General features: G+C 42.1%; 1 protein-coding gene across 9 annotated transcripts in view; it reads right to left on the bottom strand.

Moving 5' to 3' along the window:
* LOC135556260 (ecotropic viral integration site 5 protein homolog) overlaps positions 1–23,074 on the bottom strand; it is a 96,991-nt gene that overhangs the window by 43,341 nt on the left and 30,576 nt on the right. For 8 of the 9 annotated variants that reach the window (XM_064989304.1, XM_064989303.1, XM_064989308.1 and 5 more), the window contains exons 2-6: positions 20,843–21,102; positions 10,192–10,381; positions 2,826–3,047; positions 1,508–1,582; positions 907–1,032 (exon numbers count right to left, since the gene is read on the bottom strand). In XM_064989304.1, the coding sequence (XP_064845376.1) occupies positions 907–1,032; positions 1,508–1,582; positions 2,826–3,047; positions 10,192–10,381; positions 20,843–21,021 (792 nt within the window). In that variant the 5' untranslated portion in view covers positions 21,022–21,102. Of the gene's footprint in view, positions 1–906; positions 1,033–1,507; positions 1,583–2,825; positions 3,048–10,191; positions 10,382–11,309; positions 11,358–20,842; positions 21,103–23,074 lie in introns of those variants that run through there. The other variant, XM_064989312.1, reaches the window with a different exon arrangement.

The following is a 23,074-nucleotide window of genomic DNA, read 5'->3' as shown; positions in this document are numbered from 1 at the left end:
GGGGTGAAACGGTGGGTCGGAGATAGAGGAAGATATGAATAGAATAAAACATGATCTTGAATAAAGATGTCACATTATCATGACACATTGACTAATTGTAAGTCGCTCTGGATAAGAGTGTCTGCTAAATGATTACTATATCATTTGTTTTCATATTGTTATAATAAATTAACGCACATGCTTACGGCGCTACATGTGCAAGCGTTGCAAAATAAATGTACACATACATGTTATTCGATCATTGCATCCAAACTACTCGCGTCTCAATGAGTGTCTCCGTAGTCAGGTGCTCAAACAAAACTAGGTTCTATTTGTGACGCTTGACACGCTGCAAGTCCCGCCTCTCCCATCTCCTTATTGGTTTTTAGGAGCATATACGCACGTGGGTGATTGAAAGATGAACTGAGGTCCACACTCCAGTCCAGTTGGTGGTGTTGATACACCTTAAAGTTGGTTGCCAACCGCCATAATAAAGCCCAAAAAAGAAGACTGAAGGAGGAGAGATTACTAGAAACTAACTTGGTTTACCCTTTTATCTGTTTAATAATTGTCGGAGGACCTTGTGCATTTCAGGTAAAATAACAACCCAATGTTTATATCCCAGGACAAATTAGCTAGCAACAGCACGCTAGCTAGTTAAATTGTCATGAATGTTTAATGCTTTTCGACCTGTCCCCAAATGAATATAGTTGGTTATGATTTAGTTTTGATATTTCAACCTGCGTGTCCTGATCGCGTCTGTGGTGGATGGACAAAATCAACATGCGCCCGATGGCGCACGCGGAAGCACGCCCGCATCCGGTCTATTCAGCATGTAAGGAGTCTTGGAGCGTGCTGTTGTAAGTCAATATTGCTCTGTAAAAGATTTGCAATTCTTTCATGTATCGAACCCATATCAGGTCTTACCTGGATCATAAACTCAAATTGGTACATGCAGAGTCCCAGCTCAGCCATACTGGGTTTGAACAGTTCTCTCAGTCTGTAGTCCTGCATCAGCTTCACAAACACACAGAACGCCTCCTCCTCAGGCATCTGGTGAGGGGACACCACCAAAAAACACAAAGATCAACACACAGTTTCCTTTAACCTTCAACAAAATACCTCCTCATACACCATCTAAACCACACAAACACAGAGAGACAGAAAGAGAGATTAAGCCAAGTCCTGGACTAAAATATACCTTCAATGGAGATTCTTCATTGACAATGTTTTTCAGTCCAGGACTAGGCTTAATCTGTGTCTGGGAAACCTCACAACTTAATTAAACCTTTAATAAAACAAAATATTCCTCATATACATAAAATACAAAATCAGACATATTATAATACAAGTTAATCACCACCAAACAATTTACCAGTGGTCATGAAAAACACACAACTCCTAGTACACAGTTCTCAAGAAAATGTACTCTGGTCAATATAATGAGTCTGTCGATGTGTGTAGTGGAAGGTTACATGTGACCATAACACATCATGTGTGTGTGTGTGTGTTCTAGTCCCATTATTACCTGCATGAGCAGCAGTCCAACGATGAAAGCACTTCCCTGACAGTAACCGACCTCCCGATCCACCAGAGAGTAGGCCTGCAACAACAACAGGAAGTGACCTCGGATCAGTCTTCAGCCATGGTCATGAGGAGAGCTAAGCACTCTGTGTGTGTATCCCAAATGGCACACTATTCCCTACATGGAGCATTCCTTTTGACCAAAAGTAGTGCACTTTAGAGAGGAATATAGTGCCACTTGGCATGCAAGTCTGGGTCTATGAGAAACTGTCCCAGCTAAGGTTTTTCAGGGTCAAGGTGTAACTGTGGACTCAACACTTTCTGCCCTGTGTTCAAGCAATTCAGCACGAAGCAGGGCTACTGGCTCCCATTAAAACCTAATGAATTACTACTCCATTGGGTTGAGAAACAGCTTTTCTAGAACAATTCTGGCTCTGGCGCATGAGAAGAATAAAAGCAGAACTCTAACGCATTCTTCTTCGTCTTCTATTGATAGGACAGTCGGCTGATTGCCAGTCTGTTGGTGCTATCCTGCCAAGAGCACAAATGGATATGGGATCAGGCTAATAGGACAAATAATTGGGGACGGACAAGAAAGATTTGTCGAAAGATGGTCCAGGATTCATTCCAGTTACGATTATACACTGAGTATACAAAACATTAAGAACACATGCTCTTTCCATGACCAGGTGAACGCTGTGATCCATTATTGATGTCATGTGTTTTAAATGTCTAAATCAGTTTAGATGAAGGGGAGGAGACAGGTTAAATAAGGATTTTTAAGGCTTGAGACAATTGGGGGAGGCGTGTTTGTGTCAAGAACTGCAATGCTGCAGCTTTTGTACGCTCAACAGTTTCCCGTGTGTATCAACAATGGTGCACCACCTAAAGGAAATCCAGCCAACTTGACAACTGTGGGAAGCATTGGAGTCAACATGGGCTAGCATCCCTGTGGAACGCTTCCGACAACTTGTAGAGTCCATGCCCCCAATGAATTGAGGCAGGTCTGAGGGCAAAAAGGTAGGTGGGGGGGGGGGGTGCAACTCAATATTAGAAAGGTGTTCGTAATGTTTGGTATACTCAGTGTCTAAGTGCTGAAGGCGCAGGAGCTAACCGCTAAACCAATTCCAGATCACACTGTAAAGCAATCAGTTGCGCGTATTGGTTTGAAACAAAACAAGGGTTGCAAAATTCCAGTAACTTTCTCCAAATTCTTTTTTTTTTTTATCCCAGTTGAAGAGTTCCAGGTTAGAGAATTCCCTCGTAGCTTACTCCTTGATTCTAGAAATCCCTTCTTTTTTAAAAACCTATAAATCATTCACCTTCATGACATTGAAGAGTACTTCCTGTCCCAAGCTGTCCTCCTTAAAGAACTCGTGCTCAGGGTAGGTCCGGGCGATGTCCCGGCGAATCAGCTTCTCGCAAGGTGACGTCATCTTCAGCAGCTCAGAGTACTGGTCTTTGATAGGCATGTTCTGGGCATTGCATAGCAACTGCCATACTATCGCCCGGAAGTGGTGGGGGATCCCTTTTCTGACCAGATCCTGTTGGGGGAAGATGAAACATATAAATCAGTATTGGCTTTGGTCCAAAAATTTTAATATTACCAATTGGTGGCAGTAACTAAACCAAAGTGTGGTTTGCAGTTTATCCGACCTTGTCAATAGATCGCTTTCAAAATATAAATGTTTTTGCGGACTTTCTCTAATCATTGATGTAACATGAGAACAGCCTTTTGAAGGAAAACATGTAGGCCTTGTTTTCTTCATGTTTTTATATACAAAGTAATGTACTGGTATCCACATAGAATGAAACTTCTTATGACGGTGCTCAGAACAAACTAAATAATTTGTCTCTCTGTGTGGTGCTATGCTCCAATGTGTTTTTCTCCACAGCACAGCATGTAACCCAGTCAGTCTCAGTCATCTTAATACAATTTTCCACCACTAAATATAATCTAGTCAGCAAGGCCTTGTGCAGAGTGAAATGTTGTTCTTGCAAATTACTGCTGATGTGACTCGATTAGGACCTTTCCTCTGCAGACAGGGAACACAGGCATGAGTTGCTTCTTAGTTTGTGTGTGTGTGTGGTCATGGGATCTCTCTCCCTTTCTCTGAGGTCATCCTGGACAGTCCCAGCCTTGTAATGGAAACAATAGACTCTTACAGTAAGCCTATTGTACGTTCCTAGAAGGAAAAGATGTAGCCTACTTTGTGGTTCTCAGCTCATTCATTCCACCTCTGTGTTCCATCTCCCTATCCCACCACTGCATTACATATACACACACACACTCCAGGGTTTCCATTAGCTGGTAATTGCCTGGGTTGTCGGCCAATTGTCTGGAAGAAGAAGAAAAAGTCCCATTGCGAAATAATGCTTTTTAGCCTATTCATTAATGTAAATACATTTGACTGGTCATGCTTATCGGTCTATTTGTGTAATTAAATTGGTGCGCATGTAGTCTACAGTATATTCGTTATGTATCATAATTATCTTTTTAACCTTTATTTATCAAATGCATACAGCATACAGATCCTTTGAGTGGAAAATCTGTCAAACACCGCGAGAGCTGTTGCTACAGCATATCAAACAGCAAATGCATAGGCAACGGAATGCAGGCTTCATCAGAGCATCACACACCACTTTGCAATGAGCTGGAGGCAGTATGCATTTTGAAAACATATACTTAATGATTTGAAACCTGAACGTTTTACTGCATATAATGAGGCATGTCTTATCTTGCTTCAAAGCAGCCAGCAAAAATCTAGACCGTATCTGTGGAGCCAATTATTTTATATAAACTCTTTCATTGTCTAGTAGCCAAAGGCACAATTTTAGTCATATTAGTAACCCATGCTAGTTGTTGCATATTAGATCTCCCCTTGTGAATTTGGGATCAATCCTCCCACAACTGTCCCGTAGTCTGTTTGGAATAGACAATTTCTCAACAAGCTGACCAATAGATGTAAACTTTTCTTCTATAGGGGATAGTAGATTGACCGAGGAAAATGAAATGTGGACAGTTATTCTAACAGCTTCAAAGTGCACTTCAGAATTCGGTAAGAAAGACTGCACATCGTTGCATCCTCGACTTGAATGTTGTGTTGATATGAATTACCATGTTCTAAATGTTATTTCTGTCATTCTGAGCACCGTGGGTGGATGCCCTAATCAGGTTGCATATGGGGCCAGTAAATTTCTCATATGTCCGGTAAATTAAAAGGCGACACATTTTCCTAACAGAACCCTGACACACACCCACCAACCCTCCACTGGATTACACTCACACACGGATGCAAGAGGAAACTCATGAATAATGCATACAGCTATTAATACGTCTGGAAAACTACCTCTACCCATTGCTCAACCTGTCACTACATTACGGTGCAAGCTCCTCTGACTCCGGTTGATGTTCACTCAGCAGTGTGTCCCAAATGGCACACTACTCCCCGCCGAGTGCACTCTTTTTGACCACAGCCCATAGAGATCTGGTCCAAAGTAGTGCACTACGTAGGGCATAGGGTACCATTTGTGTCATTGTCTGGAGCACTCTTGGAAAACAGGTTCAGAGGTAATAAGATACATTGAATTCATCGCTACTAGGTTAAATGAGACCTATTTCAGGAAGCTAGGTGGATGTCGCAAATGCTTCCCAGGAGAGGCATTTGATTTTTTTAAATTTGCAGAAATGCTTTCTGGAACATGTTAACTTTCATGTGTCTTAATCACAAACTTGTATGCCATCTGAAAATACAAATATAATTGTTCAATTACGAGCCTAGTTGGCTTAGCCACAGAAAAAGACAGGAACCTTCCCGCTGGCTGAGATAATGGATGGGCTGGACATGCGGAGACATGAGTTCAGATTGATCTGCCACGTAGGTCAGTTCGGAATGAAGCCACACTTCAGTCTATAACATGAGCTGCTCTGTATGTGTAGATAATCCTTGCTATCGAAGCTTTTTGAAAAATATAGTAGCAATGGAGAACTGCAAAAGTGTTGTTACTGGTCTTAACACTGCTCCCTGAATTTAGCAGAAAGTATTTTCATTGCAGCAGGTTAAAGCGTACTGTTTAGCTAGCTAGCTAACGTTAAGTGTGTTATCTGTGGTCATATTATTTCTCTCTCAAAAATCAATTTCCATTGCTGGTTATAGCCTAATGCTAGCTAGCAAGTTAACATTATACCTGGTTGGTTAGCTTTAGCCATCTGTAGATTCATACTACAGCATTTCATGCACGGTGGCTAGCTATGACAATCTGTTTGTATTCCTAGTACTGTATGGGTTGGGATTATGGTTAATTGTTTAGCTAGCTAGCTACATGTCTAAACAAAACAACTAAACAAGACTCCACTTCACCAGATGATTACATGACCCATCAAGTTAATCAGGTGTTTCTGGGTGTGATTACGGCCATCTATTGTATTTCGTGAACATGTGAACTACACTACCTTAATTGCTCCGTTTAGCGCATGGCCTCGCATGTGAATCCTTAAAGAGATGGGTGGATTAAGAGGGTGTGAACAATGCTGAATGGGTGTAGACAAATATGAGATCTGCAGTAGGTGTATCAACACATTCACGTGAAAATCTCTCAAAAATGGGGTTACAAGTTTATCAACTTTCAAACCAGAATTACTTTTCCATTGTTCCTCAACTGCAGTAAACGATGCCATTTTGTACTTTTATCCAATGTAAAACACAATTTCAAATTTTGCAAGATAGAACAGAAAAGAGGTGGTCAGTCACAAATTGAATTTTTGTTGATACAACAGAAAAGTAGTATGCTCACACTCAACTTGGTCAGAGGAGATAGCAATGTCAATTGAGCAATCTCTTTGTTGAATCACTTTAAAAAAAAAACTTTATTTAACTAGGCAAGTCAGTTAAGAACAAATTCTTATTTTCAATGACGGCCTAGGAACAGTGGGTTAACTGCCTAGTTCAGGGGCAGAACAACAGATTTTTACCTTGTCAGCTTGGGGATTCGATCTTGCAACCTTTTGGTTACTAGTCCAACGCTCTAACCACGAGGTTACCTGCCGCCCCAATGTGATGATTAAAATGAGTTAGACGACGTCTTACAACACCTCTGGTCACATGGAGGTGTTGTAGCTTAGGCCTCTTCTCTGGAAATTGTGAAATACCAAAGTCATGTTGGTACGGCCCAGTTATGACTGATGAGGATTCTCTACCACTTCTACACCAGCCCCATATGGCAGATACAGTGCATTCAGAAAGTATTCATACCCCTTCCCTCTTAAGATTTTTATACATTACAGCCTTAATCTAAAATTGAATAAATATATTTTTTTCCTCAATCCACACACACAATAGCCCATAATAACAAGCGAAAACAGGTTTCGAAATGTTTTTTTTTTGTATTAAAATTTAAAAAACAGAAATACCTTATTTACATAAGTATTCAGACCCTTCGCTATGAGATTCGTATTTGAGCTCAGGTGCATCCTGCTTCCATTGTGCATCCTTGAGATGTTTCTACAACTTGAAGTCAACCATCACTGCAGCACAAGTAGCCAGGCTCCCCCAGGCTGGGGGCGGAATGTTAAGATTTATTTTGCCTAACAAGTTTTATTTTAGTGGCCTCTGGTACATTCTCATGCAAGATTGTATTTTCAACCAGCAACTATCAGGAAATGACACTGATCAAATTCACTTTTTCCCCCTTCACTGTCCCAGTCAGGCCAGTTGGCCAAAAATCTACTCGGCCGAACATGGTGTCGTTCTTAAATGCATTGGGGTCATGCGAGACCTATAGGTTGGCATGCTTTCTCTCTATATTCAGCTGTTAATAGGCTACATTTGGTTATTATGATACGTATTAAAAAGCTGTGTAATATAATTTAGCAATGCAAGCCATTACTCTATTCTTTAGAATTGTATTGCTTTAGTTGCATTCATTTTTGTTTTTAAAGTATGTAATTTTGAGAAGCCCCTTAAGAAAAACGCTCCAAAAGAGATACAGTAGGCTAGCCAAGACTAATGCTAGGTATTATTATAGCTTTCTTATGTAAACTATCAATAGTAGGCAGCTTGTACAGTTGAAGTCGGAAGTTTACATACACTTAGGTTGGAGTCATTACAGCTCTTTTTTCAACCACTCCACACATCTTGTTAACAAACAATAGTTTGGCAAGTCGGTTAGGACCTTTGGCAAGTGCATGACAAGTAATTTGTCAAGCAATTGTTTACAGACAGATTGTATCACAATTTCAGTGGGTCAGAAGTTTACATACGATAAGTTGACTGTGCCTTTAAACAGTTTGGAAAATTCCAGAAAACAATGTCATGGCTTTAGTAGCTTCTGATAGGCTAATTGACATAATTTCAGTCAAATGCAGGTGTACCTGTGGATGCATTTCAAGGCCTACCTTCAAACTCAGTGCCTCTTTGCTTGACATCATGGGAAAATAAAAGGAAATCAGCAAAGACCCCAGAAAAAAAATTGTAGACCTTCACAAGTTTGGTTCATCCTTGGGAGCAATTTCCAAACACCTTTAGGTACCTTGTTCATCTGTACAAACAATAGTACGTAAGAATAAACACCATGGGACCACACAGCCGTCATACCGCTCAGGAAGGAGACGCGTTCTGTCTCCTAGAGATGAACGTACTTTGGTGCGAAAAGTGCAAATCAATCCCAGAACAACAGCAAAGGACCTTGTGAAGATGCTGGAGGAAACAGGTACAAAAGTATCTATATCCACAGTAAAACGAGTCCTATATCGACATAACCTGAAAGGCCGCTCAGCAAGGAAGAAGCCACTGCTCCAAAACCGCCATAAAAAAGCCAGACTATAGTTTGCAACTGCACATGGGGACAACGATCCTACTTTTGGAGAAATTTCCTCTGGTCTGATGAAATAATAATATAACGATGGTCATTATGGCCAAACAGTTATGTTTGGAGGAAAAAGGGGGAGGCTTGCAAGTCGAAGACCACCATCCCAACCGTGAAGCACGGGGGTGGCAGCATCATGTTGTGGGGGTGCTTTGCTGCAGGAGGGACTGATGCACTTCACAAAATAGATGGCATCATGAAGAAAGAAAATTATTTGAATACGTTGAAGCAACATCTCAAGACATCAGTCAGAAAGTTAAAGCTTGGTCACAAATGGGTCTTCCAAATGGACAACGACCCCAAGCATACTTCCAATGTTGTGGCAAAATGGCTTAAGGACAACAAAGTCAAGGTATGGGAGTGGCCATCACAAAGCCCTAACCTCAATCATACAGAAATTTGGGGGCAGAGCAAGGAGGCCTACAAACCTGACTCAGTTAAACCAGCTCTGCCAGGAGCGATGGGCCAAAATTCACCCAACATATTGTGGGAAACTTGTGGAAGGCTACTCGAAACGTTTGACCCAAGTTAAACAATATAAAGGCAATGCTACCAAATACTAATTGAGTGTATGTAAACTTCTGACCCACTGGGAATGTGATGAAAGAAATCAAATCTGAAATTAATCATTCTCGCTACTATAATAGTATCTGACATTTCACATTCTTAAAATAAAGTAGTGATCCTAACTGACCTAAGACAGGGAATTTTAACTAGGATTAAATGTCAGGAATTGTGAAAAACTGAGTTTAAATGTACTTGGCTAAGATATATGTAAACCTCCAACTTCAACTGTATGTGCTTGTATGTTCACTATTCAAGGTTTACTTTTGTAAATCTCTTTCCCCCAAATAAATAAGCTCAAAGAGTAGATTGATGGCCACTTCTTTTTGCTCTGGACAGCTCCCATGTGCTGTGTAAAGGCATCAACTCATGTACTGCTCGAGAAGTGATTCGCGGGAGCATGGTGGTGCTTGAATGCATGGCCAATCATATTGCTCAAATACAAATCGAATGTAATTTAGGTGTGGTCTTCAATTTCATGCTCTCTCCCTTCATGTAGAAATTTGACTGCAATCACAACACACACACACACACCAAAGAGGATCAGCAGTGATTCCCTGTCATCGCTCACTTTGTGACTGACAGGCGCCCGTCCTATCAATAGATTGCTAGAAGATGGAGGGCTCAGCAGGCTTTTTTCTGACTTGTGAATTGAAAAGTAGCCTAGTTCATTTAAGTGGAAAAAGTGCCGACAGCCAGCGCTAGTGGAAATCACTGCTGTAGCAACTATAGTAGAATAAATATGGTTTCAGTGCAAAGGGGCATGACACACGATCAGTTTGCAGGGGACACTGAGAACAAAAAACTAGACCAGAACTGACACCGTAAGTTCAATGACAAAACAGCCACAGTAGGGGTCACTGAGGGACGTACCTGGCCTTTGGAATTAGACCTGAACAATAAAGTATCTACAACATGAAACATAGAAGCTGTTGTACAGTGCGGGCTAAGTCGACTAACTTCATTGATTACAAATATTTGTGTTAGTTACTTGTTGCTAGCTTGCCATCACAGTCTTATAACAGTAACAGGATCTCATTATGGTACGACTAATGCACAAGGTTAGCAGTAAGTCCGAAGCATACATTGGCTCATAGACAACCGTTGGTCACCTGTGTCATGGGGAACATCCACCATCTTGCCTCCACCTTACAGAAGGCCAGGGTTAAGCCCAAGGGAGCCACTTGGGATCAGCTTCCCCAGGTCGAAAGAGTTTCCTGTAACTCTTCCAGAGGAACCTATAGCCTAGTAGTGTCTCACCTTGAGCTGCTTCTCCTTCTTCTTTCGGACCTCCTCCCACTCATTGACTATGCGTCCCCAGAGGATCCAGGAGTCCTCCTCCAGGTGAGACAGGTTGGAGGAAGCCGAGGAGCTGGACACGAGGCTGGAGACGCTGTTACGTCTGGATCCGTTCACAGAGCGGAGGGACTTACTGTCCGTCTCCAGCAACCTAAAGAGACAAGCACGACAGGCTTAAGCATTTCTTTCCTCTTTTGACTGTTGAACTTAGGCCTACAAGATCTGCAATGAGAGACATTAGACTCGGACTGAATGAGGGAACATTTCATTCTATGTTCGGAAGTGAACGCAGCTCAAATACAAAAATACAAATACAAAAATAATTGTTGCGGAACATGTATCCAAATCATGCTGGCACTTCGAGAGCAGTGGTAAAAACAGATAATCTCATTTAAGAAGGTAGAAATTGCAGTGAGGTGTAGTACAGCTTTATGACAGCAGAGCCACAGCCAAGGAGAAGCCTAACAGCAGCCCCAGTGATGATAGGAGCAAAGCCTGCTGCCGCCACAGCTCTGAGGCCTGGATGTATGGTCGATGGGGTTACAGACAGTAAGGCTTGTAGTGCATCTCTTCAAAAAGGTGGACAGGACAACACATCCCGTCACTGCACTTCTGCTTGTTTCCTCGACCAAAAATGCAATGAACATAGATAGTAAAGCCTTGAACAACCACCATGATCACTTCATCAGGGTCAATACTAGGGTTGGGTGACATTACGACAGCATAGTCTATCGCCCATGGTGACAACATCGCGATTCACCAATAATGACTCACTTCTTGTAGCAGGCATTACAGAAAATGTACACAGGTCTCTCAAGCACAAGCCAACGCAGTAGTGAGTAGCCAGCAGCCAGCTGATCTTTATATTTCAAGTCTGGCCAACTTGGATCTATTTGCTAGCTAAATAAAGCAATTATTCAGTTGGTAGAAGATGGTGGACTGCTTCTATCCAGCCCATGATATGGACCTATAAACTGGCTCACTGCAGTAAGACAGCGCATTCCTCATCCGACAGTCACTGCTCCAGCATGTAAGCATCGCAGACAGACAGACAGACAGACAGACAGACAGACACAAACCTGTTCTGCTCCTCCACCAGAAAGGAATATTTGAAAAGATTTGCCACTGCCTGCACTTAGCCTCTGCCCAGGCTATAGCCCAACTGTGAGTTAAGCTGATTTGGGGCCATAGCGTCATATATCACCATTTTTTTATGGGTACATAATCACTATAGGACAAAGGTTGACATTGCATTTTTACAGTCCACTCCAAACACATTTTTCAGTCAGACTGATATTTAAAATGAAACTTTAACTTGCATTAATGTCCCAGGTAACAGAAAACAAAGTGGACTTGCACAATTGTTTACCTATTACTTCAATGTGATCCTAAAATTGAACAAAACATGACCCCTTAAAAAAAAATATATCTAATTTCAGAATGTGCTTACCTATGCCACTGCTAAAATGTACAGGTTTAAAACGGTGCAGTTTGCGTATATTTAGGAATGGAGAAATAAATAAATTAGGAATGTAAAGCTGGAATGCGCTCTTTTTAACAAAAGGACATTAAAACAGCGGTTTCCCACATTACATTAGGAATTGTATTGCATTGACTGCTTGTCAAAATGCACGTTTCCCTCCCCATGGCGCTTGCAGTTTGAATGCGCCTTGAAATAAATATTTATCTCGCATAGAACGCACAACAAGACGACTAAGTAAATAGACAAACTATTCTACTATGGGGTTGTCTGGTTTTTCTATTCATTACTCGTTTTGTTTGCAGAGGGAAAGTAAATGTGTCATCTTTTTTTGGTGTGGCGGGAATGATTTTTCCGTGGTGCAGCGCCACAGTTAAATGATTGCAGTGGAAACACTGAACAGGCCCCTGGCCTGTGAGAGGGAACCATGCCTATCAGCCTATACAGTGCACTGCGGACGAGCCCTTGGGTGCGTCCCAAATTGCAACCTATTCTCCTGTAGTGCACTACCTTACACAAGGGCTCTGGTCAAAAGTAGTGCACTACATAGGGAATAGGGTGCCAGTTGGGAAGAGGCTATGTCTGGGCCTACGACACAAAGGCCCATAAATCTGATCTCGGAAAAAGGGCCTGGGCCTCTCGGGTGCATGGTGACGTCACTGGGAGAGCTCACAGACTGGGTAGGGTTACAGCCATATTTGGGTCAGGAGATAGGGGGTCAAGGTAGGCCTGGGTACTGTCACAGCTAGAACGGCACCAGCAAGGGTTTTACAGTTTGTGGTTTTCCATGTTTGAGAAACATACCCAGAACAGCAATTCACTTCCGCATCCTCGTTGTGTAGTATGTATTGTGATGCAGGTCTGTAGATATTGTACACATGAACTGGTCTCATTCCAAACATTATCAGCAAAGTTATATTCCATTTTGTAGCGACTCGAGCAATACCTCTGTCCATTTTACAGGTATCAAAATAAAGGAAACACTTGTGTAAATGAGGGACACAAATTATATTGAAAGCATGGGGTGCATCCACACAGGAAGTTGCAGACATTTGTAGAATCTATGCCAAGTCACATTGAAGTGCTGGCAGCCCGTGGTGGCCCAAAGCCTTAAGACACTTTTTTCCATCTACGAAACATTGCAAAAATCAGAAACTTTCTGTCCAAAAATGATGCAGAAAAATGAATCCATGCTTTTGTTACTTCTAGGTTAGACTACTGCAATGCTCTACTTTCCGGCTACCCGGAAAAAGCACTAAATAAACTTCAGTTAGTGCTAAATACGGCTGCTAGAATCCTGACTAGAACCCAAAAATTTAATCATATTACTCCAGTGCTAGCCTCCCTACACTGGCTTCCTGTCAAGGCAAGGGCTGATTTCAAGGTTTTACTGCTAAACTACAAAGCTACATGGGCTTGCTCCTACCTATCTCTCCGATTTGGTCCTGCCGTACATACCTACATGTATGCTACGGTCACAAGACGCAGGCCTCCTATTTGTCCCTAGAATGTCTAAGCAAACAGCTGGAGGCAGGGCTTTCTCCTATAGAGCTCCACTTTTATGGAATGGTCTGCCTACCCATTGAGAGATGCAACCTCGGTCTCAACCTTTAAGTCTTTACTGAAGACTCATCTCTTCAGTGGGTCATATGCTTGAGTGTCGTCTGGCCCAGGAGTGGGAAGGTGAACGGAAAGGCTCTGGAGCAACGAACCGCCCTTGCTGTCTCTGCCTGGCCGTTCTCCTCTTTCCACTGGGATTCTCTGCCTCTAACCCTATTACAGGGGCTGAGTCACTGGCTTACTGGGGCTCTCTCATGCCGTCCCTGGAAGGGGTGCGTCACCTGAGTGGGTTGATTCACTGATGTGGTCATCCTGTCTGGGTTGGTGCCCCCCCTTGGGTTGTGCCATGGCGTTATATCTGGAGTACTACTCCTGTCCTATTCGGTGTCCTGTGTGAATCTAAGTGTGCGTTCTCTAATTCTCTCCTTTCTCTCTCTCGGAGGACCTGAGCCCTAGGACCATGCCCCAGGACTACCTGACATGATGACTCCTTGTTGTCCCCAGTCCACCTGGCCGTGCTGCTGCTCCAGTTTCAACTGTTCTGCCTTACTATTATTCGACCATGCTGGTCATTTATGAACATTTGAACATCTTGGCCATGTTCTGTTATAATCTCCACACGGCACAGCCAGAAGAGGACTGGCCACCCCACATAGCCTGGTTCCTCTAGGTTTCTTCCTAGGTTTTGGCCTTTCTAGGGAGTTTTTCCTAGCCACCGTGCTTCTACACCTGCATTGCTTGCTGTTTGGGGTTTTAGGCTGGGTTTCTGTACAGCACTTTGAGATATCAGCTGATGTACGAAGGGCTATATAAATACATTTGATTTGATTTAAAATACGAGCCTGTTATAATTAAGTCTATGATTTGATAGAGCAGTCTAACTGAGCGATGGTAGGCACCAGCAGGCTCGTAAGCATTCATTCAAACAGCACTTTCGTGAGTCAAGTGTTCTTTCAGTATTGTTGTAATTGTCATTATTACAAACATATCTATTTTTAAATTGTCAGATTCATTGGTATCTGCTTTTTTTGTTCCTCCAATAATCGGTATCGGCGTTGAAAAAAAATCATAAAAATCAGTCGACCTCTAATTGTTAACACCTAAAATAAATCCTTCTCATGAGAAATATGTTGCCGCCTAGTTGAGAAAGATGTACATAATCTCCTGGCTAAGAAAAACAATAATATAATGTAATCCACAATATGTCCAAAGCAGAGAAAGAATCTCTTATGGAACTGAAATATTACTCCAGTATGATTATAAAACCTGCTGACAAAGGAGGTGCAATAGTGATACTAAATACAGCAGGCTATGAAAACGAAATACTGAGACAACTTAGTGACGATGAATTTGACAAAAGACTCCCCTAGGACCCTACTGATCAATTCAGGTCTATGATCAATGATAAATCAACATTTTTGAATGAAGGGGAAGTTACAAAGACCGAATATGAGGTTATGAAAGTTGACTGCCCAACCACAGCGGTCATATACGCTCTACCCAAAATTCACAAGCGCATGACACTACCTATACCAGGCAGGCCCATTGTGAGTAGTAATGGATCTCTGATAGAGAATATCTCTACCTTTGTAGACCATTTTGTGAAACCCTGGGTGATATCCCTCCCCATGTCTACTAGAGACTATGATTTAAAAAAAAAAATGAAAAAATCTGTGGACCATATACCTGAAAATTCTAATTCTGTGTACTCGATGTTACCAGTCTATATACTAACATCCTCCATCAGGGCGGCCTAGAGGCCCTCATGTTCTACCTCAATGAATGGCCCTCTAATGCTATTCCCAGCAGTAATTGTATTGTGGATTTGGCTGAACTGGTACTAACCTCCAACTATTTTCTCTTCAGAGGAGACTTTTTCCTCCAGACTAAAAGGGGCAGCAATGAGGAGCACTGATGCTCCTAATCATGCTAACCTATATCTAGGAATGTTCAAAAAACAGGTGGTGCTGAATCCAAACCTTGACCCCTTTCTCTCCAATTTTCTCCAAATTCTGAGATATTTGAATTTAAATATTTGAATTTAAATCTTTTGATATTTGAAACTATCCAGGAAGATCTTTTGGAATTCCATGCTTACCTTAACACCATGAATGAACACCTTCACGTCACCATTAATTATGACCTATCACAAATCAGCTTTCTTTGTGTGATGGTTATTAACGACAAAACCTCCCTCTCTGCAGGTCTCTATTGGAAACCCACGGACAGAAATACCCTCCTTAGAGGTAACAGCTTTCATCCACGTCCACTTATTAAAAGTCTCCCTATAAGTCAATGCAGTCGTATCAGAAGAATATGCAGCTCTGATGCTTCTTATCAGAAACAGACCAAGGACCTCACTCAGAGATTTAAGGAAACAGGGTACAAAGACAATTGGGTAAAACATGCCAAGGATTGTTTTGAAGGTCTAAAGCCTTAAACCAAAAGTCAAAGTCCAATCATGCTTTACCCAAAACTCACCATTGGAGAAGGCATTTAAGGCCATTATCAGGAAGCACTGATACATTATTGATACTGACCCACAATTGAAACCCATTTTTAAATATCCCCCACGTATGGTTTTTAAAAGACCCCTGTACGTGAGCGATAGTGGTTAAATCTGATTACCTCGACAATTTATTGTTAAAATGAGAGGCTGCCTGGATCTTTAATATAAAAGACCCTTGCTGCCTTCGGTCTCAACGTGGACTTTGAAGCCATTCTTGTGATTATTGTGGTTTTGCTATTCATTGTAAATGTTTGTAGGCTTATGTAGCCAAATTGTATCCATGACTGTACGCTATCCATTCATGTTTATTGTATGCCATTTTAATATATGAGAATTAACCAATCAGGCCACACCCAGCCATGTTTACAGACACCAGTGTGTCTTTGGACACTATATAAACGTGTCACGCAGTGTTTGTCATTATACCCTGATGAAGACAGCTTGTCTGTCGAAACATTGGACATTACATTTTTGCATCTGAGCTCCGAGAGTGTGCAGCTCTCATTTAAGTGTTATACTCCCATAGCCAGCCCCAGCGTTTATATAGATCATTGAATGTTAATATATATATTTTTATTTGATAGCCAAGCCAGTTAAGACAACCTATCTGGGAGCAGTGGGGCGGCAGGGTAGCCTAGTGGTTAGAGTGTTGGACTAGTAACCGGAAGGTTGCAAGTTCAAATCCCTGAGCTGACAAGGTACAAATCTGTCGTTCTGCCCCTGAACAGGCAGTTAACCCGCTGTTCCTAGGCCGTCATTGAAAATAAGAATTTGTTCTTAACTGCCTTGCCTAGTTAAATAAAGGTAAATTAAATAAAAAACTGCCTTTCAGTTACTGACGCAAGCCTCGAACCACTAGGCTACCTGCCGCCCCATTGAATGTTAATATTATGATATATATATTTTTTTACCTCCTGTTTCAGGAAGTGATGAGATGAGTACTGCCCCTATATATTAGGTACATAGGACCTTCCACCCCCACCTGGGATATGGATGCCAATTGAAGACCTAAGGGTCGAAACGTTGTTGTAAATAAATATCACCTGGGAACATGAGCAGCAGTGTGCGGTGTTTTCTTTTCCATTTTCCCTACATTGGCCATATGCCATACATAATTAGAACAGTAAACAAGTAGTTTTGCATCATACCGGTGGCGCAGTGCTTTCGGAAAGTATTCAGACCTCTTGACTTTATGTTACGTTATAGCTTTATTTTGCCTCAGTCTACACACAACACCCCATAATGACATAGCAAACACAGGTTTTTAGAATTTTTTGCTAATTTATTACAAATAGAAAACTGAAATGTCACATTTACATAAGCATTCAGACCCTTTACTCAGTACTTTCCTGAAGCACCTTTGGCAGAAAGAACAGCAGTCTTGGGTATGATGCTTCAAGCTTGGCACACCTGTATTTGGGGAGTTTCTTCCATTCTTCTCTGCAGATCCTCTCAAGCTCTGTCAGGTCAGATGGGGAGCTGCACAGCTATTTTCAGGTCTTTCCAGACATGTTCTATCGGGTTCAAGTCAAGGCCACTCAAGGACATTCAGAGACTTGTCCCGAAGCCACTGCTGCATTGTCTTGGTGGTGTGCTAAGGGTCATTGTCCTGTTGGAAGGTAAACCTTCGCCCCAGTCGGAGGTCCTGAGTGCTCTGAAGAAGGTTTTCATCAAGGATCTCTCTGTACTTTGCTCTGTTCATCTTTCCCTGTCCCTGCCACTGGAAAACATCACCACAACATGATGCATGAGGAGTGGCTTCCGTCTGGCCACTCCGCCATAAAGTTTGTTCGGCCAACTCTAGGAAGAGTCTTGGTGGTTCCAAACTTCTTCCATTGAAGAATGGAGGCCACTGTGTTCTTGGGGACCTTCAATGCTGCAAAATATCTCTCTCCATGGAAGATTTCATGCAATGTTATTTTCAGAAATGCATCACAAATGTTGATAGAATGAAGTGTAAGTTGGCACATATACTGTGGCAGACAGGAAAGCTGAGTTCCAAATGTAGCCTAGTCGCTGCTCCTCAGCTAATAATTCACTAGTACACAAACAGGTCATACTGGGTTCTCACAGACGGCTCAAAACAAAATACATGAAACCATTGAGATTTACTGAAAAGTTCAAGTACAGGCTCCATTACATTTAGCATAACCAGAATAAGAGACGGAAATCACAAAGATTTCTAGGAGAGGAACTATTTAAACGAGTCGATGTGGTTTGTTGCCAAATAATCCATGTCAGTTACACCGTCTTCCGTTATGGCTTCTTGGTAACAAGAAAAGAGCCATGTGATCTAGAAAGAGAAGTAACAATCCTTGTGTTGCTTACCAAGACAGACTCATGGTGCTTTCTTTATGTCTTTGTTATGTAGAAGATCCAGAGAAGCTACCAGCCTGGTGAACTGGCTGAACTGAGTCTGGGACTCTTGTCCCTGTCACACACACACACACACACACCTCTTATCTACTCTACGCGGTACAAAGGCTTTCTCCAAACATGGATTTCAAAATACAAAAGTAATCTGTCAGTTCCCACAGATAATAGCCTAGTTTTTGCTGCACATCAGTGTCTGCCTGCTCATTCAGAAAGAGAGGATAGCTAGGCATGTACAGAGCATTCAGAAAGAGAGGATAGCTAGGCATGTACAGAGCATTCAGAAAGAGAGGATAGCTAGGCATGTACAGAGCATTCAGAAAGAGAGGATAGCTAGGCATGTACAGAGCATTCAGAAAGAGAGGATAGCTAGGCATGTACAGAGCATTCAGAAAGAGAGGATAGCTAGGCATGTACAGAGCATTCAGAAAGAGAGGATAGCTAGGCATGTACAGAGCATTCAGAAAGAGAGGATAGCTAGGCATGTACAGAGCATTCAGAAAGTATTCAGACCCCTTCCCTTTTTACACATTTTGTTACATTACAGCCTTATTCTAAAATGGATTAAATAAACAATTTTCCTCATCAATCTACCCACAACACCCCATAATGACCAAGCAAAAACAGGTTATACATTTTACCAAATGTGTGTCCGTGTGTATATAAAACAGAAATATCACATTTACATACATATTTAGACCTTTTACTCAGTATTTTGTTGAAGCACCTTTTGCAGCAATATACAGCCTCGAGTCTGAATAAGATATTTCTGTGTAGTTCTTTTTGAAATACATTTGCAACAATTTCTAAAAATCTGTTTTCGCTTTGCATTGTGTGTAGATTGATGAGGGAAATTGTTTATTTAATCAATTTTATAATAAGGCAGTAACGTAACAAAATGTGGGAAAAGGGAAGGTGTCTGAATACGTTACGAATGCACTGTACATTTCTGTTTTTCATCTTGGCATTCATTAGAAGAGGAACAAGGAATCTCAACATCAATATCAGTGGGATATCATACGTCTTCATGCAGTGAATATTATTTGCTTTTTCCTTCTTCAAAGATGACTATTTTCAATGGAAGGATGTCAATTAAACTTTTTTTGTTTGTTGTAGAAAACATTAATGAGCAACGACATTTTCGGTCCACAGTAACAATGATCCTTAAAACCGTGCTTCCTACCTGACACAACCTTTTCTAAGGGGGCAACAAGCACTCTACATTTTATCAGGGTGACATGAGCGTCTTTGTGGGCTGTGGCAGATGATAGGGTATTGTTGTCAGTCACAGGGAAGGAGGGAGGGCTGGAAGAGGGAAGAAAAGGGAGGGGCAGCAGGGACATGTGCCTCGTGAAAGAGGCCAGCTGTGGCCTTGCTTGCAGGGGTTAAGATCTGGGTCAAAGATCAAATAGCCCAGAAGTCCCCTCTACATCACCACGCCTTCTGTCCACCCTTTGTTCAAGAAGGTGCTTAGAGGTCTGCCCAGGACAATGAAAAGGAAAAGTTGAATAATAAAATCTAGTGAGACATCCTTGTGGTACAGTCCATGTTGTGAGAGACTGATGCCAAAAGGAGCTAGAAGAGGATAAGAATCATCCATCACTAGTGAAAGCAGAAGTCTCTCTCTCAGTCTATAACCAAGCTTTACAGAGCATGGGGGGGATTTTTTTTTATCACTCTCACTTCCTGCTCATCTAACACAGCAGATTGTGCAGATAGTTTCACCTTCAGATGTGTCCTACTACAGTTTGTCTCAGCCCCACTATGAGCATCGCTCTCACACTTGAAACAGATCAGTTCACCCACCCTTCATTCGGTCTGTAAAAGCCAAGGCTACATCTCACAGGGCTCGGACTACAGTATTCTTCACTTGAGATACTTGAGAAGGCTTTACACAGCAGTGAGTATAAACCCAAGCAACCGGCTGCACTTCCCAGTTCTCATCGTTTCCATGTCAACACTGAGACTGCTTATAAAAGCAGGGTGAGAGCCATAGGAGGGACAGAAGGAGAGAGTGGTGGGAGAAAGAGAGAGTGGAGCGACAGCAGTGGGGACTAAATGCACGCTAATCTTGTTTCGGCTAATGAACACTACAGGGACAGAGTGTGGCTGGCTGTTCTTACTAAGATGACTGCCATGCCTTCACAACCACAGTTAATATTATACTCACTGTTGTTGGGTGTCATGCAATTCTATTGCTAGATGGACAATTAACATTACATAACCAATGGTTTGCCAATGGCCTACAACAGGGATGGGCAACTTTGAAGCGGGTGGGGGCCACAAAAAAATCTGAACTCATCATGAAGGGCCGCAGTGGCCCACCTTAAGAGCAAAAACATTTTAGCCCCCCCAGACAGCGGTGAGATTTACATTTAAGAGTTCTACACATTTTTCCATGGATCATAGATACATGTTGTAGTTTTAAAGCAAGTTTGCTACATTTCTACACATTTTGCCATGTGATATCTGAGTGAGCGTAACTAACAAAATCATGGGGACCCCCGGTCGGTAACTCGACCACGACTATTACAAGTTTAGATAGCTGGCTAGACTAACTTCCCAATCTAAACAATGTTACCAGAGATGTGCTAATTAGGTTACTGTCAATGACTGACATAACAGAAACATGAATGATGTTGACACTTGGCAGTTATTGAGTGATTGATTGTTTGACATGATCCCCTCACCTGTTCTGCTCCTCCAGCTTGGCCAGCAGCTCCAGTTCATCTGGGCTGAGCTTTGCGGGCGATGCCGAAGTGGGGGACGAGGAGGAGAGGGAGGTGGAGGACGAGGTGGCTGTGGTGGTCTGCAGGGACGAGGGCACCGTTGCCACCTGGCTAGACGGCGTGGCCACCTGGCTAGCCATCTGACTGACCGTGTGGGACACCGAGTTCTTCACCCATGAGAGTGTAGAACTCAGCTTGCCTGCAACCTTTTCAGTCGCCACCTGTGGAGGAGATAAGGACCCATGTGAGCTGTAGGAGGACTGGAGGAGGCCTTTACAATATAACTTCCTTCCTTGTCCGTTTCATGTATTTTGGGCTTTTTGGCAATGCTTTAGTTATGGACACTGGATAGCTAGAGAACAAAAATGACTATTGAAAACCACGCTGATGTGTGACTGTGTTAGTGTGTAGTTTCATCACGCTCTCCGTAGCCGATGTGAGTAAGACCCAAAGACGTTAACATTCACAACACCAGACGGCTTACTCGGATGCTTACTCAGAGCATGCGCTGTACAGCTGGCAAGTGTCTTCACTGACATTTTCAACCTCTCCCTGACCCAGTCTGTAATACCTATGTTTCAAGCAAACCACCATAGTCCCTGTGCCCAAGAACACCAAGGTAACCGGTCTAATTGACTACCGCCCCATAGCACTCACATCTGTTGCCATGAAATGCTTTCAAAGGCTGGTCATGGCTCATCAACACCATCATCCCAGAAACCCTGGACCCACTCCATTTCACCCCAACAAATCCACAGATGATGCAATCTCTATTGCACTCCACACTGCCCTTTACCACCTGGACAAAAGGAACACCTATATGAGAATGCTGTTCATTGACGACAGCTCAGAGTTCAAACCCATAGTGCCCTCCAAGCCCATCACTAAGCTAAGGACCCTGGGACTGAACACCTCCATCTGCATCTGGATCCTGGACTCCATGCCGGGCAGCCCTCAGGTGGTGAGGCAGGGTTTCCGTTAGGAAAATGTGGCGGCGGACATTTGACCTGCAACATTTCAATTGAGGTGTGCAACCTCATTAGGGCATCCACCCACGATTCTACGAATGACAGAAATAACATTTAGAATATGGTAATTCATATTAACAGAATATTCAAGTCGAGGATGCAACGATGTGCAGTCTTTCTTACCGAATTCTGAAGTGCACTTTGAAGCTGTTAGAATAACTGTCCACATTCACTTTTCCTCGGCCAACAAGACGAGTAACAAACAGCAAAATCACTAGCCTATGTAAATCTACTATTATAAAAAGGTTTAGGCTACCTACTCTATTGGTCAGCTTGTCGAGAAAGAAAGAGGCTATTCCAAAACAGACTCTGGGACAGTTGTGGGACGATAGATCCCAAATTCATACAACCAGTAGGCCTAGGATACATAAACTGTTAAAAAGCAATGAATGATGCAACAGATCAGAACATTTAGCTTTAAATGTTAAAACTATTATTTATTCACATTATTAGCACAGAAATGCACACAAGGCAGTAGGCTGCGTGTGAATGTTCATTCCAAAATGCAATTAAGCGGGAAAACAGTTGTCAAAAGGGCAATAGACATGCAAGTAGTTTCATGTGATGAAAATATCCTTTAGAAATGTAGAAAGAGATGAGATATTATTGGCTACGTTGAAGCAATTTAAGGTTTGATGCTGCCTATTCAAAACAACTGGGAACTCGGAAACCTCTGACTTCAGTGTGTTCAAGACAACTGGGGGGGGGGAAAAAAAGTCACCTAACTCGAAATTTCAAAAACTTGTTGAATCTCATGTTCATACACATGTTAAGTTCGCTGAAAATAAACACAGTTGACAGTGAGAGGACGTTTCAATTTTTGATGATATATATCATTTATTATTTCATGGGATTTTGGAAATTCTCCCGGGACCACATTTTCATATCAGTCGTCCCCACATGGGGGTTTGCAACCCCTAGTATGGTAAGCATCTAGGAGACTATCAAAGCCCTTTCTAATTCTCTACTTTCGCATATTGTGTTTATACTAACAAAAACTAATATTAGGTAAGTGAACAAATAACAATTACATTCTTATCTCATTAATTGAATAAACAAATTCATGCAAAACCCAATGCCCATGTGTGAAAAAGTAATTGCTCACTTACACCCAACAATTTTAGGGCTTTCAAGCATTTACTGCTCGTTTTATGTCCTGCTGCAA

The sequence above is a fragment of the Oncorhynchus masou genome, chromosome 15 (genome assembly GCF_036934945.1).
Source record: "Oncorhynchus masou masou isolate Uvic2021 chromosome 15, UVic_Omas_1.1, whole genome shotgun sequence".
Lineage (NCBI taxonomy): Eukaryota > Metazoa > Chordata > Actinopteri > Salmoniformes > Salmonidae > Oncorhynchus > Oncorhynchus masou.
Note: the sequence above shows the minus strand (reverse complement) of the source record. Positions and strands in the feature narration are given on the sequence as shown.